The 14721-nt window shown below is 46.6% G+C and overlaps 5 protein-coding genes across 5 annotated transcripts; 3 read left to right on the forward strand and 2 right to left on the reverse strand.

The window, feature by feature from the left end:
- Positions 1-8826: 8826 nt before the first annotated feature.
- On the reverse strand, positions 8827-9630 carry CCR75_004535 (uncharacterized protein; the record flags this gene model as incomplete). Its single annotated transcript, XM_067962621.1, has 3 exons — positions 8827-9001; positions 9377-9404; positions 9591-9630. 3 exons carry the CDS (start codon positions 9628-9630, stop codon positions 8827-8829), a joined length of 243 nt encoding a protein of 80 aa, XP_067816475.1.
- Positions 9631-10126: 496 nt separating this feature from the next.
- On the forward strand, positions 10127-10837 carry CCR75_004536 (uncharacterized protein; the record flags this gene model as incomplete). Its single annotated transcript, XM_067962622.1, has 2 exons — positions 10127-10644; positions 10807-10837. The coding sequence occupies 2 exons, from the start codon at positions 10127-10129 to the stop codon at positions 10835-10837; spliced, it is 549 nt and encodes a 182-aa protein (XP_067816474.1).
- A 337-nt stretch (positions 10838-11174) lies between these two features.
- Positions 11175-11546, forward strand: CCR75_004537 (uncharacterized protein; the record flags this gene model as incomplete). The annotated part of the gene is made up of 1 exon (XM_067962623.1): positions 11175-11546. The coding sequence occupies one exon, from the start codon at positions 11175-11177 to the stop codon at positions 11544-11546; it is 372 nt and encodes a 123-aa protein (XP_067816473.1).
- A 116-nt stretch (positions 11547-11662) lies between these two features.
- On the forward strand, positions 11663-12837 carry CCR75_004538 (uncharacterized protein; the record flags this gene model as incomplete). The annotated part of the gene is made up of 5 exons (XM_067962624.1): positions 11663-11703; positions 11771-11837; positions 11903-12064; positions 12142-12498; positions 12560-12837. 5 exons carry the CDS (start codon positions 11663-11665, stop codon positions 12752-12754), a joined length of 822 nt encoding a protein of 273 aa, XP_067816478.1. The 3' UTR covers positions 12755-12837.
- Positions 12577-14449, reverse strand: CCR75_004539 (uncharacterized protein; the record flags this gene model as incomplete). Its single annotated transcript, XM_067962625.1, has 2 exons — positions 12577-12711; positions 13052-14449. The coding sequence occupies 2 exons, from the start codon at positions 14447-14449 to the stop codon at positions 12577-12579; spliced, it is 1533 nt and encodes a 510-aa protein (XP_067816477.1).
- Positions 14450-14721: the final 272 nt, after the last annotated feature.

The following is a 14721-nucleotide window of genomic DNA, read 5'->3' on the forward strand; positions in this document are numbered from 1 at the left end:
TTAGACACACACCAGCACAGCGAAAAAGCGGTTTGACCGTCTACTCTCGCGTTCAGTGAGGTTGTTGTGGTAGGCGCCTTAGCAACCTTAACCAAAGCATTAAGTACTCTGGTATACAAGTCGTCACAGGAGCGGTAATTCGGCTTCTCGTGCGCACTTACGAAGTAGGAAGTAGTTTTCAGACTGATTTATATTTAATCGTATTAAATAAAATATCTTCTTTTACCAATTAAAAATATCACCTAAGTCGATAACACTATTATCTATTGCGAGCGTATCTTTTCAGATACCTCGCGTAACGATGACGCTAGGCGCCATCCCTCCTAATGTGAATGCACCTATGTGCATCGCATACACAAGGGTGGGTCACAATGTGAACTACACCCAAGTGGGAGGTCTAATTACTTTATTTAAGTAATTGACCATAGTACACAAAGTGTACTAAACGGGGACTGCGTGAACGTTAGGGCAACTTTAGCCCGTTACACCTCTCCCCCTTAAAGAACTAATTTACATTTTAAGTTTGTCAAAGAGAAGCGAGGAACTGCGAGCAGCTTTACGCGCCGATAGTTCACTCAATCACTCTAGCGACCTGTTTTCCATACATGGCGCCAAAGCTGCCACCTAAAAGGGGCCACGTTAGTGGGTCGTCTGCGAAGACGCCCACTCAACCTCGCACTAAGCGCACGCGCCGCGTTAACATACCGGCAGCGTCTAATACCTTAGTCGAAACGCCGACAGCTACTGCTGCTGTCGCATTAACGTGGCTTAAGGATCCATCCCACTTTACCAGTGAGGATGTTGATCCATCGCTCATTGTCGACTACAATGAGTCGACATTATTGCCGTCACCTCAAAGTAGTGATGCGGACAACGAGCTCATGAGGAAGGATGATGGCGCATTTTTGCCCATTCAAACTTTTCTCATGGCTCACAACATGGAGACAGCAACATTTACGAATGTTGTCTCGTCGTCTGCGATGAATAGCGCTGCGATCATTAATGAGAGCGCTGTCCGTAAAGGCGCAGCCGCTTCTTCGTTGGGTATAACCACAACGCCTTATGCTCAGACTATTATTCATAATGCTCTGACATAGAGGATTCTCAGCCTAAAGCTCTACCAACGACATGTGAACGTGCTCAGTCGGTGTCACAAGCCAGACGTTCATTGAAGGTTCAAGGGAAATCGCTTGGTCGTATTTTCCCGATCTCGGTTGTGTTGCGTTCATTAGTGATATGCCACCCGTTATTTATGTGACGGGTGGCATATCACTAATGAACGCAACACAACCGAGATCGGGAAAATACGACCAAGCGATTTTTCTTGAACCTTCCACGAATTAAAGACGCCATAATAATTATGAGCGTCTAGAATAGCGCACTCTAATAGCGACGCTCTTGGCCCATTTAGACGAGGTCATTTAGATGGGGAACCCGACCAGTACGAGGCGGTATTCACGCGCCGCTTTCAACCGCATCACGATGCAATGACTCAGCGGTCGCAGCAAATTAAATTCGCCCGCTTGCGTGTGAAAGAAATTATGAGCGGTACTGTACCTCCTGTTTCTTCGCGCAACGCTTCTTCAGCTAGTCCATTTGATACTAGCGAAGAGGCCTCAGCTGATGCTCCTATTCATAGGCAGACACCAAGCCGGGCACATCAATACGTTGGGTATCGATCGGTTTCCAAGAGATGAACTCGTCGGGTAACCTCTCCATTGGACAAGAGCCTGATACCTTTGTCTCATAGAGCGATGAGTAACAAACCTTCCAACAAGGATGCGTTGATTCCCACCCGCATCCATCAGTGCAGGCGGCGCCCGATAGGAGTGGCAATCTCGCCCACCTTTTTGCGGCTGCCTTTCTTTCGTCTGTTTAGTCGCAGGCGTTAAGCGCTGCCAAACAACGCATCGCGGATCTCGAGGGTCAAGTCTTGCGACTGACCTCGGATCTTTATGATGTCTAAGCGAAGGCTCGTCAGAGTTATGAACGCCTGAAGACTCGCTTGGACCTTCCGGAGAAGATAATCCTGAGAAATCCGTGTTACTTGCGTGATGTCCCTCGCTCTCCGAGTCTTTTTCGTGGTGGGAGGAGTCATTCAGCTGAACGTTTTTCGCCTTCTCCGTCCCCTCACCCGATCGACGATCGACTCAGAGTCGGCGTCACCATCGGTCTCCTTAGACGGATGGGGATGTAACCTCGTTTGGGTCTACGCTCCGTTTCAGACGACCTACGTAAAATACGGGATGCGACTTCACATACGGGGGAAGGGTAAGCCTATAAAATTTAGGTCTCCAGCCCCTTCTACCACTGTAAAGGGCCCAATGAAATGCAACTTCGTATTACCTCCAGGACGTAGCTTTATTGACCACTGCTAAACTGGCAGGGTCTCGAGGGCAAGTGTTTGTCGTTATGATGATACCCTCGCGAGTCATCGTCATATTGACGAAACTACATAGATTTTCAAGGGACCACAAGGTGACAGCTGATGCCATAACAGGCCATCGCGTAGCTAACGCGATTTAGCTTAGCTTTCAGGTGCGACGAAAGAATAACCTTTCATCCACAATTGAGGGTGCGTTGACGGGATGTCACACGTCACCAACTACTACCCAGCGCGTGGAGACTGAGGTAGTGAAAAGGGCAATGACAATAGTCATGTGTCCCATAGTCCTGCACAGAGCCGAGAGCCTGTGACAGTAGACAGCGAGCTGACAGAGAGTCAAGCGTCGCATGAATCGGCACAGTGCCTAGAGCCTGGTGCGTTGGAAGGGGTGTGTTAGCCAGGAGAGCAACGGCACCCGCTTCCCAGTCAGAGGTCGTGGTGACTCGAAGAACAAGCACCCGACTGATTTGAACGATCAAGGGCACGTCTAAACGAGTAACCTTTGGATCAGTTCCTAATAAAGAGGACGGGCCTTTAAACGAGGTGTTCGAGGCCGTCAAAGACGAAATTGCGGAGGAATCCTCATTTGAGGTGTTCCGGCAAGTCTTTAAATCTGCCGAGGAGATAGTAAATCTCTCAGAAATGTCGTGGGATCTGTTCCTTGACGAATTAAAGGAAGGAAAGATCCACGAAATAGTCGCACCAGTTCCGGAAGGGAACTTAGTGGACTGTTGCTCGTCGTCCACAATTGACGAGGGCGTCCTAGAAACGGACAAAATGAAACGGTTCGCTGCTTAAAGCTGGGATGCTTTGAGGTCAGTCCGTTCTTTGAGGTTCTGTGAAAACATCGCAATGTCTTCCCAGAAGAAGTGCCGAGCCGCCTACCAGCAGATAGGGGCATCGGGCACGAGATAGACCTCGAACCTGGCACCAAGTATTGTGTGACCAGGCAATGGCCGCTGCCGAAATAACAACTCGATTTTATCGATGAGTTCTTCGACAAACGAGCCAAGGCAGGACATGTGCATGAGAGCAATTCGCCTCAATGCAGCCCGACCTTTTGTGTGCGTAAAGCAACAAGTGGATGGCGCGTGGTTCATGCTTACAATAAGCTGAACACGGCGACCATACCGGCGCACACGCCAATCCTGCGGAAAAATATTTTGTTGAACTCCATAAGAAAATCAACTATCTCATCCGCGTTGGATTTAAACGATGGCTACTATCAGGTACTCATGAGAGAGTCCGATGTAGCCAAAACGGCAGTAAACACCCAAGCTGTATGCTTTGGGAGTGGCTTGTGATGCCCAAGGTTTAAAAAACGCACCAACCTACCGTTATCGATAAAAAAGCAGCAATATAAAAAAACATTTCAAAAAAGAAGGAAATATGAAAAAATATTCCAATGGGTATTGCCCAAGAATGTAAAACATCGGATGCTGTAATCAGAACTCGAATATGACTATTAGTTGGAATTATTACCCTATTTTCTACCTCTAAAAGTCTAAATTGGCCTATAGCTAAATCATTGTTCTTAAAATAATTGTCGATTATTATATAAAATTAACAGTTTTCTTAAAGCTTCTAGGATACCCCTTTGATCGATTTTATGCAAATCCTTCGATAATTCACGTAGTGATTTAATTTATTCTTATATCGAATTACTAAAAAATCCATATTATATAACTAAATGAAGTTTTGTTTACAAGATGCAAATCCTATTACTACACCGATAGGACTCGATTATGATAACGATGTGCGTGACGTGGACCCACTTCTTCCCAAGGATAGTCCAGACAGAGGCGCATCGGTGCAGAGCTCCCAGTCCATTGTTGGATCTCTATTGTAGCTACCACGCTTCTCAGGCCCCGATATTGCATATGCAGTCCACCGAGCGACTCGCCGAGCGGATGCACCAACATCAAGCGACTGGCACCTGGCCAAGCGGATCGCGAGGTACCTAAAAGGAACCAAGGATGTAAAACTACGGCTCAAGCAAAAACACGATACAAACAATTCCGTCCTGGAACTTACCAGCATAAGCGACGCNAGGACGTAGCTTTATTGACCACTGCTAAACTGGCAGGGTCTCGAGGGCAAGTGTTTGTCGTTATGATGATACCCTCGCGAGTCATCGTCATATTGACGAAACTACATAGATTTTCAAGGGACCACAAGGTGACAGCTGATGCCATAACAGGCCATCGCGTAGCTAACGCGATTTAGCTTAGCTTTCAGGTGCGACGAAAGAATAACCTTTCATCCACAATTGAGGGTGCGTTGACGGGATGTCACACGTCACCAACTACTACCCAGCGCGTGGAGACTGAGGTAGTGAAAAGGGCAATGACAATAGTCATGTGTCCCATAGTCCTGCACAGAGCCGAGAGCCTGTGACAGTAGACAGCGAGCTGACAGAGAGTCAAGCGTCGCATGAATCGGCACAGTGCCTAGAGCCTGGTGCGTTGGAAGGGGTGTGTTAGCCAGGAGAGCAACGGCACCCGCTTCCCAGTCAGAGGTCGTGGTGACTCGAAGAACAAGCACCCGACTGATTTGAACGATCAAGGGCACGTCTAAACGAGTAACCTTTGGATCAGTTCCTAATAAAGAGGACGGGCCTTTAAACGAGGTGTTCGAGGCCGTCAAAGACGAAATTGCGGAGGAATCCTCATTTGAGGTGTTCCGGCAAGTCTTTAAATCTGCCGAGGAGATAGTAAATCTCTCAGAAATGTCGTGGGATCTGTTCCTTGACGAATTAAAGGAAGGAAAGATCCACGAAATAGTCGCACCAGTTCCGGAAGGGAACTTAGTAGACACCTGCTCTAGTCCAAAATCGACGAGGGCATACTAGAAACGGACAAAATGAAACGATTCACTGCCGAAAGCGACAACGCAGGAACGTCAGTCAGTTCTTTGATTCTTGAAAACATAGCAAGGACTTCCCAGAAGAAATGCCGAGCCGCCGAACAGCAGATGCGGCTGAGAACGAGATGACATCGACCAAGAACCAACTATTAAATGAACAACAATAACCGCTGCAAAAATAACAACTCGATTAAATCGAAAAAATAACCAAAAAACCAAAAAGCCAACACATGTACATGAGAGCAATTCGACTAAATGAACACCGACCTTAGGGGTGCCTAAAACAACAAATAATAACCAAAAAACAAAAAAACATAAGCTGAACACGGCGACCAACCGGCGCACAGCCAATATACGGAAAAATATTTTGTTGAATCCATAAAAAATCAACTAGATATCCCGAAATTTAAGGCCAAATACAGGTTCATGGAAATCCGATAAAACAAAAACGGAAGTAAAAACACAAGCTATAAGCTTTGGAGTGACTTGTGATGAAGGGAAAAAAACGCACCAACCTACCGTTATCGATAAAAAAGCAGCAATATAAAAAAACATTTCAAAAAAGAAGGAAATATGAAAAAATATTCCAATGGGTATTGCCCAAGAATGTAAAACATCGGATGCTGTAATCAGAACTCGAATATGACTATTAGTTGGAATTATTACCCTATTTTCTACCTCTAAAAGTCTAAATTGGCCTATAGCTAAATCATTGTTCTTAAAATAATTGTCGATTATTATATAAAATTAACAGTTTTCTTAAAGCTTCTAGGATACCCCTTTGATCGATTTTATGCAAATCCTTCGATAATTCACGTAGTGATTTAATTTATTCTTATATCGAATTACTAAAAAATCCATATTATATAACTAAATGAAGTTTTGTTTACAAGATGCAAATCCTATTACTACACCGATAGGACTCGATTATGATAACGATGTGCGTGACGTGGACCCACTTCTTCCCAAGGATAGTCCAGACAGAGGCGCATCGGTGCAGAGCTCCCAGTCCATTGTTGGATCTCTATTGTAGCTACCACGCTTCTCAGGCCCCGATATTGCATATGCAGTCCACCGAGCGACTCGCCGAGCGGATGCACCAACATCAAGCGACTGGCACCTGGCCAAGCGGATCGCGAGGTACCTAAAAGGAACCAAGGATGTAAAACTACGGCTCAAGCAAAAACACGATACAAACAATTCCGTCCTGGAACTTACCAGCATAAGCGACGCGGATTTTGCATGCGATAAGAGCAGTCGTAAATCGGTCAGCGGCGAAATATTCTGCTTGAACGGCATGATTGTGGGCTTGACGTGTCGCAAACAGGTGGCCGTCGCGATGTCTACCATGGAAGCAGAATTTGCGTCAGCGTCACACGCCGGACAAGAATTATTGGGACTGCGCGAACTACTTACCGAATTGAAGTTCACTGTAGCGTTGCCGATGACCATGGAAATGGACAATCAAGCGGCAATCTGTCAGCTGGATAATGAAGAGAGTTCGACACGCGCAAAGCACATCGATATTAAGCTCAAGTTTATCAAGGATTACGCCAAGAAAGGGATTCTGAAGCCCACTTACGTACCGACGAAGGCAACGGCAGCTGACTTGTTAACGAAAGCATTTTGCGCTGTCCGTCTGCGAGAGCTGATGACGCTGTGCTCAATGGTTCATGGAAAGTTGAAACAAAAAAAGCTGAAGTGGAGAATGTCAGACGTGCGCCCGACGCCGTGAGGGAGGAGTGTTAAAAAGCAACGTGTAGTCGGCCGACTTACCAACACCATCGATGAAGTTGTCTCGGCGCGGACATACGTCAGTGACAGGAAAACGGCACAAAACAGGTACAAACCCCAGTTAGGATTAGGTGAAGAGAAAGCAGGCTGAACAGAACAATACACTCACTTCGGTGTTTGCCACCACTCTTTGTCGCAGCATTTTTCCTCTCGTGTTTGGCAGATGATCTGACTCCACGTGCGCACTTACCAAATAAGAAGTAGTTTTCAGACTGATTTATATTTAGTCGCATTAAATATAAGGGAAAAGTACCAAAATACCCCTGACAAATGCAGAAAAGACGGAAATACCCCTGTACTTTTATAAATGACCAAAATGTTCCTGGCTATGGCCTATATATATATATACAGAAAACCGTTGCGCACAGCATAATCACATCACTTTACCTCACCGCCGCGCCCCTACCTCGCTTCTTTTCCGCGCCAATTATGGCGGAACATCAGCTTACCGTTGGAACGTAGTTTGCAAATGAGAAATACTGCCGGGAAGCAGTCAAAGCGCCTGCCATCGCTGAACGGTTCGAGCTCGCGGTGATCAAAAGTGACAAACGACGCTTCACAGTGGCTTGCGTGCAAAAAGGCTGCTCCTGGAGTCTGCACGCTGCAAAACTTGCCGACGCACCAACGTTCACCATCAGGACTTTGCGAGTCGAACACTCTTGTCAAGGTGTGACTCACCTTGGCCACTAACAGACATCAATTTTTTGGGTTGCGAGCGAAGTCGAGGCCCGGTTGCGTGACAACAACCGGAAAGACATCTGGAAAGAGTAGTTTGCCTTTTCGTCTTGTTCCAAAAGGGGTTTCCACTTGCTTCAGAAGTAGACCGTTGATAAGCTCGTGGGTTGTAGAAGCGTAAAGGACAGCCTTCCAGTTGCCTTGGCGGTCTTTACAGCGAGCGTAGTAGCCGCGTTCCGGCTCGCAGGCCAGTATGACGTTGTGCTTCAAAAAAACACAGCGGGTTACTGAATAATTCTCCTTTTTTCGAACGAGAAAGACTTGTTAAAGTGATGTGATTATGCTGTGCGCAACGGTTTTGCGTGCATATAAATATGCCATAGCCAGGGGCATTTTGGTCATTTATAAAATTATAGGGGTATTTCTGTCTTTTCTGCATTTGTCAGGGTATTTTGGTACTTTTCTCTAAATATAAATACCTATTTTTAACCAAACATAAAATGTTATATCTGTAGATAATACTTATATGCTTAAGCGGAAGATTAATTACTTACGTGATGTAAGTAGACCCACCACTTGAGGTGCGAGTATTTCCAAACGACGTCTTATGTATAGTTTCAACTTCATGCCTGCGTGATTGGCCAAAAGCAAGTTAGCAGGTTTGCATTTTTAGCCAATACTTTGCTGTCTTAACCCAATCTCTGATGCAAACAGATGTGCTGATAAAAATTCTTTAAAATTCAAAGCCAAAGCGAGCTTTTTTGTATGCCGAATAGAAAACACGTTTAAATTGGAACAATCGATGGATTTGCTCACAAATCACAATTTAGTAGCGCAGCCGTCCTACATTGTAAAAGAATCAATCTAATTATTTAAAGAACTTCAAGCAACGCTGGATTCTCGATTCGCAAAGGTGTTGGACTATTAAAGAACGAAATAGAAGCTAAAAATTAAGTTGTGCATCTTCCGCTCACACGATCATGTCGCAATTGTATTCAACCCGGGATAGATGTTTGCTATCAGCCGTAAATTGCGGACGCCGAGAATAAAACAAGCAAGCAAGTTGGTATGGACAACTCGGCAACGTCTGTGAAGGTTAGTACGCCTCACAGTACCTCGCCGTCTGTTTTCCATTGCGGCGACATGAGCCCAGTTGTTTGCGACGCTACGAGGCTTAGCCTTAAATAATTCATGGCACTATCAAATGGCGATAAAATCGAGATTTGCCACTTGGAGCTTTTGCCGTACAAAAGGGCCTTTCGCCTCGCGCGATCGTAATCCCTGAGAAAAAAAAAACAACCTAAATGAAATTGACTAGCATCCTCGATCGTCCCTATGAAATGTCTTTTAAAAACAATTAAACTTGCACTCAGTAGAAGCTGTTTGCAACCAGGGTACTAATCCGATTGCCGGTATGAATGCAACTTGACGCAAAAAAAACATCGCATACTCTTTGAGCGCTTTGTCACAACATTTGCCTAGCGAAACGAAGCTTTTATACCTCGTATTCGATTAAATGATACAACTCATTGCCACACCGCAAGACGGCGTCACCACCATAGACAGCCTTTCAAGCACCCCCTTGTCTATGAGCTGCCACGTCAGCTGCCGCTCCTAATATCCACCCGCGTCCCTATTCCCGTCATATGGACGTACTTGATGGTAAAAATCAAGGGCCAACTGACTACCCACGGAAAAATCGCTATCCCATCAAAGCAGTCGAGTTTTTCCTTTTTTTTTCTTATCTTTTTCAAGTCAAATCAAAATGTCGCTACCATAACCATTATACCGCCCTCAAAATAAAGTCTATCCCTCCTATCCACTGGTCGGTTCCTCTCCCTCTGATGGACAAAGGGTCGCCTCTACGTACCCGCGACAATCTCGGCTTTTCCAATGTCGACAGCTGGCATATCGCACGCGAGGTTAGGCGTCTTCAGCCGGCGTAACCACAAACCTCGAGTCAAGTACCCTTTTTCAGACCTTAATTTCCGTGTCCATTCCCTCGCGTTTACACGAAGGTTTCTGAGAAATACCACATGTCACAGAGAGAGAGAAGATTGGAGAACCTTCTCAACCTGACCCGTGCAGAGCGCTTTTGCGTCCTACCATCCGTTAATTATAGCACCACCACCACATGTCTCGCCGGAACTCTCTTATCCGCTCTTTTTGATCGTCTTTTTTGCGCCCCATTAAAGACATCTCTTGCACAGGGATCGTTTCTGATTGGCCATTTCACTTCCTCTTTTACATCCGAAAACCACCTGTTTGTGGGGTTGTGAAGCCACAACCGGACGCTCAAAAAGCCTCGCCCGACTCGCCCACGATCGGAAGGCTCATTCTCCTTTTCACTCTCACGTGCCCAAGTCCCAACCGACTCTTTTTCGACCTTCACTCTCACCGACAACAATGAAGTTCTCCCAGATTCTCGTACTCGCTGCCATTGCGGTGGCTGCCATTAGCGCTCAAGACGCTGCGCCTGCCACGACGCCAGACACTGCGACCGCGACGACTCCTGCTGCTGCCACGACCACCACGACTACGACAACACCCGCAGCCGATGCTGGCACTGCCAGTACGGAACAGACGACCACTGCTGGACCAGAGGCGGCTGGGGCGACGAATGGCACGACTACGACACCTCCGGCGGATGGTACGCAGACGGCCACCGCTCCTCTTGATGCAACGGCGACGGAAGAATCTTCCGCATCGGGAGAAATGACTCCTACAGTTGGCACGGACACGTCCGACCAGGTATCGGACTCGACTGCTGCCGGGCCATCGACACCAGAGGGGTCTATGACCGGTACTTCGACGCCCAAGGCCTCGGACAGCAGCTCGTCTGCCACCGACACGACAAGCGGTGCTTCGCACACCACGATGGCCGTTGCGTGCGCGACGGTCATGACTGTTGGTGCCTACTTCTTGTAAGCCGAAGGTCGAGCTGTGTGCACTGAGTGCGAAGTTGCAGATTTTGTGTCTATGCATTTAATACAATTTCCTTTTTTCCATTTTCGTTGTTTTTTTTTGTGAAAGAACGATTGTTTTCAAAAGAAGGCCGTTTGTAGAACAATTTTTTTTTATACTAGCATTTGGTATTCGAGTGTGACGAATCGGTGATGGCGCTTTACAAATGAAATATAACGCTGAACAAGCGCAGTGACAGCTTTATTTTATAACAGAGAATAAAGACCAAAGTAGAGTAGACTGATGGCGGCTTGAAACAAAACTACGTGACTTCTAATGCAAAGAAAACCATACCCCACGCTACTTAGAATTGTTTCTCTTTGGTTGATGACCGCTATAGTCGTATGGAGTGATCCCTTTTTGTCAATATTTCGATTCTTGCTAAAACCGTGACTATTTTGAGGCAACTGTGTGTACTTAACATGGTAGAAATTTCTATGTTTAAGCCAGCTGACAATCATTCTTTATTTATCGTAAACCAACCATAACAATGGCAATGCGCGTGTTCGAATGTCCGGCAACAGCTCGCATAGGGGCCTCTATTGAGGGCTTGTACTCGCTGTCCCGCCGTTGGGCCTCAAAGAAAGCTGGAGGGTCTACAAAAAATGGCCGCGACTCGGAGTCCAAGCGCCTGGGCGTGAAAAAGTTTGGAGGCCAAAGCGTCGTGGCCGGCAACATCATTATTCGCCAGCGTGGTACCAAGTACCACGTGGGTACAGGCGTGGGTCTGGGCAAGGATCATACAATCTTCGCCAAGCGCGACGGCTTTGTGCGCTTTTGGTACAATGTCCCTAAAAAGCGACAGGAAGTGTCGGTCAAGGCCACACGCGAAGTGCAGCGCGTGGCTAAAAGTAGCGCGTAGAAGTAAACGAATGAAATTGAAAAGAGGCATTTGTATTGGCAACAAAATCATTGTTTTGCTTGATAGCGAACCGAATTGAAATAAAAAAGTTCGAGTGGCATACACTACTTTAAACAATGGCGCTAGCTCTTCGCTTCGCCGAAGAAGCCGAGTTCAGGTGCGTGCTTTACGTGCGGATCGCTCGGTCAAAGCGCTCTGCTTACCACCTTCTACTCATTCTTCAGCTCTCGCGCTTGTGATTCTTCATCATATGACGCACCGGACGCCAGCCCTGGCAAGGCCTTTTTTCGCGTATGAATCGTAAAGTTTGGCGCAGTTTATTCGTATTCACACGCTAATTGAAAAAAAAAAAATAGTGGAGTCGCCCTGTGCGTCAGCTACTAGGACCTCATGCTAACAAACCGATCAAGACGAAAACTCTAATTATCGCCATGCCTGGAGTGGCTCAGGGTTTTATCAAGCGTGTGACTGCCACTTGGACCCCAGTAGGGACCTTGGTGACAAGCGATCAATATATTGTAAAGTTGTTTCTCTCAAATAAGATTGCAATAGTTGCAGCATTCGCAAATTGAATTATTTTGTTTCTATTGTGTAGCCATCTTGCACGTTGCAACCGGATATTGCCGGAAACGCAGCTGTCGTGCTCTCGAGGACAGAATTATCCGTGACGGATGAAAGCAATACACTCGCGGTGGTCGTGGGACCGGAAGTACCCATTATCACAACTTGGGTCTGGCTAAACACATTGCTGCAGCATGTGGATACAAACGATATTGTGTGTCTATGTTCCGAGTTGTCGACGATTTATGCGGACCGACATCTCGATGCGGAGAATGGAGCCAAGTTGCGAGTTTTGACGTCATCCACGGTACCGCAAGCGATGAAAATTAATGTGTCTTTGCTTGAAGTCCCGCAATTTGTCACCGGTATACCGGCGGCCTTACTGACTTATGTACGGTAACATTGCGGTCACTTTCGTGTAACAGCTAACGAGTCTTGTAATTTTTGGGTAGGGCGAGTTGCGTAAACATCATGTGCGAGTGTTTGTTAGTCTTCGCGACGTATCAAGCACGTCAAGTGACGTCATGCGTAGTTTTATGCCGATCGCAGTGTCCATGCTCGGCACGCGTGAAGATGGATCCATTAATTTTGAATTGGGCGGGTTCTATAATGATCGTACAAGCACATATAACGTACTGTACACTTAAGTCGTACAATAGCTTGTACTTATCGTTCAAGACCTTGCGTTTAATTTCGATCGAAAAAATATACCTCCAACTTGATCTCCTAAGCGCGTTGTTGTCGACGATATTGTTAGTGCCTATGCAATTAGCACATTTGTACCATCCAAGGCCAAAACGCTACCTCTTCGAAAGAATAAAACCTCAGCAACAACAAATTAACAGTCTAAAATAAAATTTCATATTTCGGTAAATTAACATTTCAAGCTTGCTTCAAGCGTCAACTAATTTTCAAGTGGGTTACTTTAAGTCATAAAACGTTACGTTTGTGTACACGACCATGTCGTAACCAATTGGACAGTACTGAAACACTTTGTCGCTCTTGACGTCAAGAAACAATTTCTTGCCCGTCGTGTACGTCACGTACGACCCAAGCGCGACACTCACGACAATAAGCACGACGCCCGTGGCTTTTTCGTACCACGGCAACACGTGCCAAAAAATCTTCAGATAGAACACAATGGGCAAGATAATACAGGCCATGGAGACTGCCCAAGCGCCCACAAAATCCGTAAAGTCCACAAAGTGGTCTTTAAATAGAATTGCAATAATCAATAGCACAACGACAATACCAATACGTAACGCCACGTACTTGGCAATCATTACGGTGCCACAAGTACGATACTCGTCCACGAGAGCTTGCGGTGATTGGTCATATTTCGCTTCGGCAATGGAACTTGTCGTTGCGCGATGGGGGGTGTCACTACCGGCAAATGCCGGGGACTCTTCGTCCAGCGTTGCTCCATGAGGGGGTCGATGCATACCCAAGATCCCACGTTCCGCAATATAAAGGACAGGGTTTAAAATAACGGAAAATGCAATCGTAATGTGCAATTGCATAAACATATAAGCCAATACGACAAGGCCACGGTCCGCATGAAGGTCGAGCGCGGACCCGCCAATGGCAAAAAGAAGGTTGCCGGGAATTTGGCACCCCACGGAAACATAGGACGTTGTGCCAATAATTAGAAATAAACATGCGGCCACAAACATGGTAAATGCCACAACACGAGGCATGCGCTCGGGTTGCGAGTGCTCGCGCTGCAACGCGGGCACTAACACCGCAGCCGAGTAGGCAAGTGCCAAGTTCCCAAATGAGCTCACGACTTGGCTTAGATCGTAGTTGGGATTCACAATGGCACGGTGGTTGGTCCCAATGCCACTCGTGAGCACGCCAAGTGAAATGGCATCGGCAAATAAAGTGCCAATGCATCCGGCAAATGCCGCACTTGCACCTTCTTTCAGTGTTGGGGTGAGAATTACCGGTAAAAGCATGGTAGCCATGATCATGCTCCAGTATTCCTGGTCAAATGCGCCAGGTGAGATCCCATCCAATAGAATACCGCCAAGCACGAGAAATGCACACGGAACCAAGCAACAGACGCCAAATTGCACAAATACCACGAGATACCGTCCCCAGATGCCAATGCACCACTCCCCAACGTCTCCATAGGTTTTTACCGACGGTGGGGCTGCCAACATGACCCGGGAAATGGCTACACATGAGCAAATGTTGGCAAAAGCCATGAAAATTAACGCAAATGTGGCCATCGGAAGCCCCGAACGAGCAAAATTTGACGGAACACCGAGCGTGCCAATGCCATACACGGTACAGAAGAAATTAAAAGAAATCTTGAGGTCCTCGGACGTGAGCACTGCCATGGAAACGTAATTGACGCTTAAAACCCTCGAATAGGGTGTGGCGACAGCAGTCGAATAGGGAAGTAAGGGCTCTAGTCCGCCTCGGGAGATCAGATTCGAGCAGTAGACGTCCCGGTTACCACCCACTTGAGCAGATGGGTTTTGGTCCGGCAGTGCAAAACCCGTCCAATTGCAAGTGTCTTGGATAGGTTTACACAGACGGATGTCTTCCTTTTTGTATGGCGATTGGAAGAATAGCGTTTTGCGTATTGATATATTTGCGTCAATGTTAC

This window comes from Bremia lactucae, linkage group LG14 (genome assembly GCF_004359215.1).
Source record: "Bremia lactucae strain SF5 linkage group LG14, whole genome shotgun sequence".
NCBI classification, from domain to species: Eukaryota; Oomycota; class Peronosporomycetes; order Peronosporales; family Peronosporaceae; genus Bremia; species Bremia lactucae.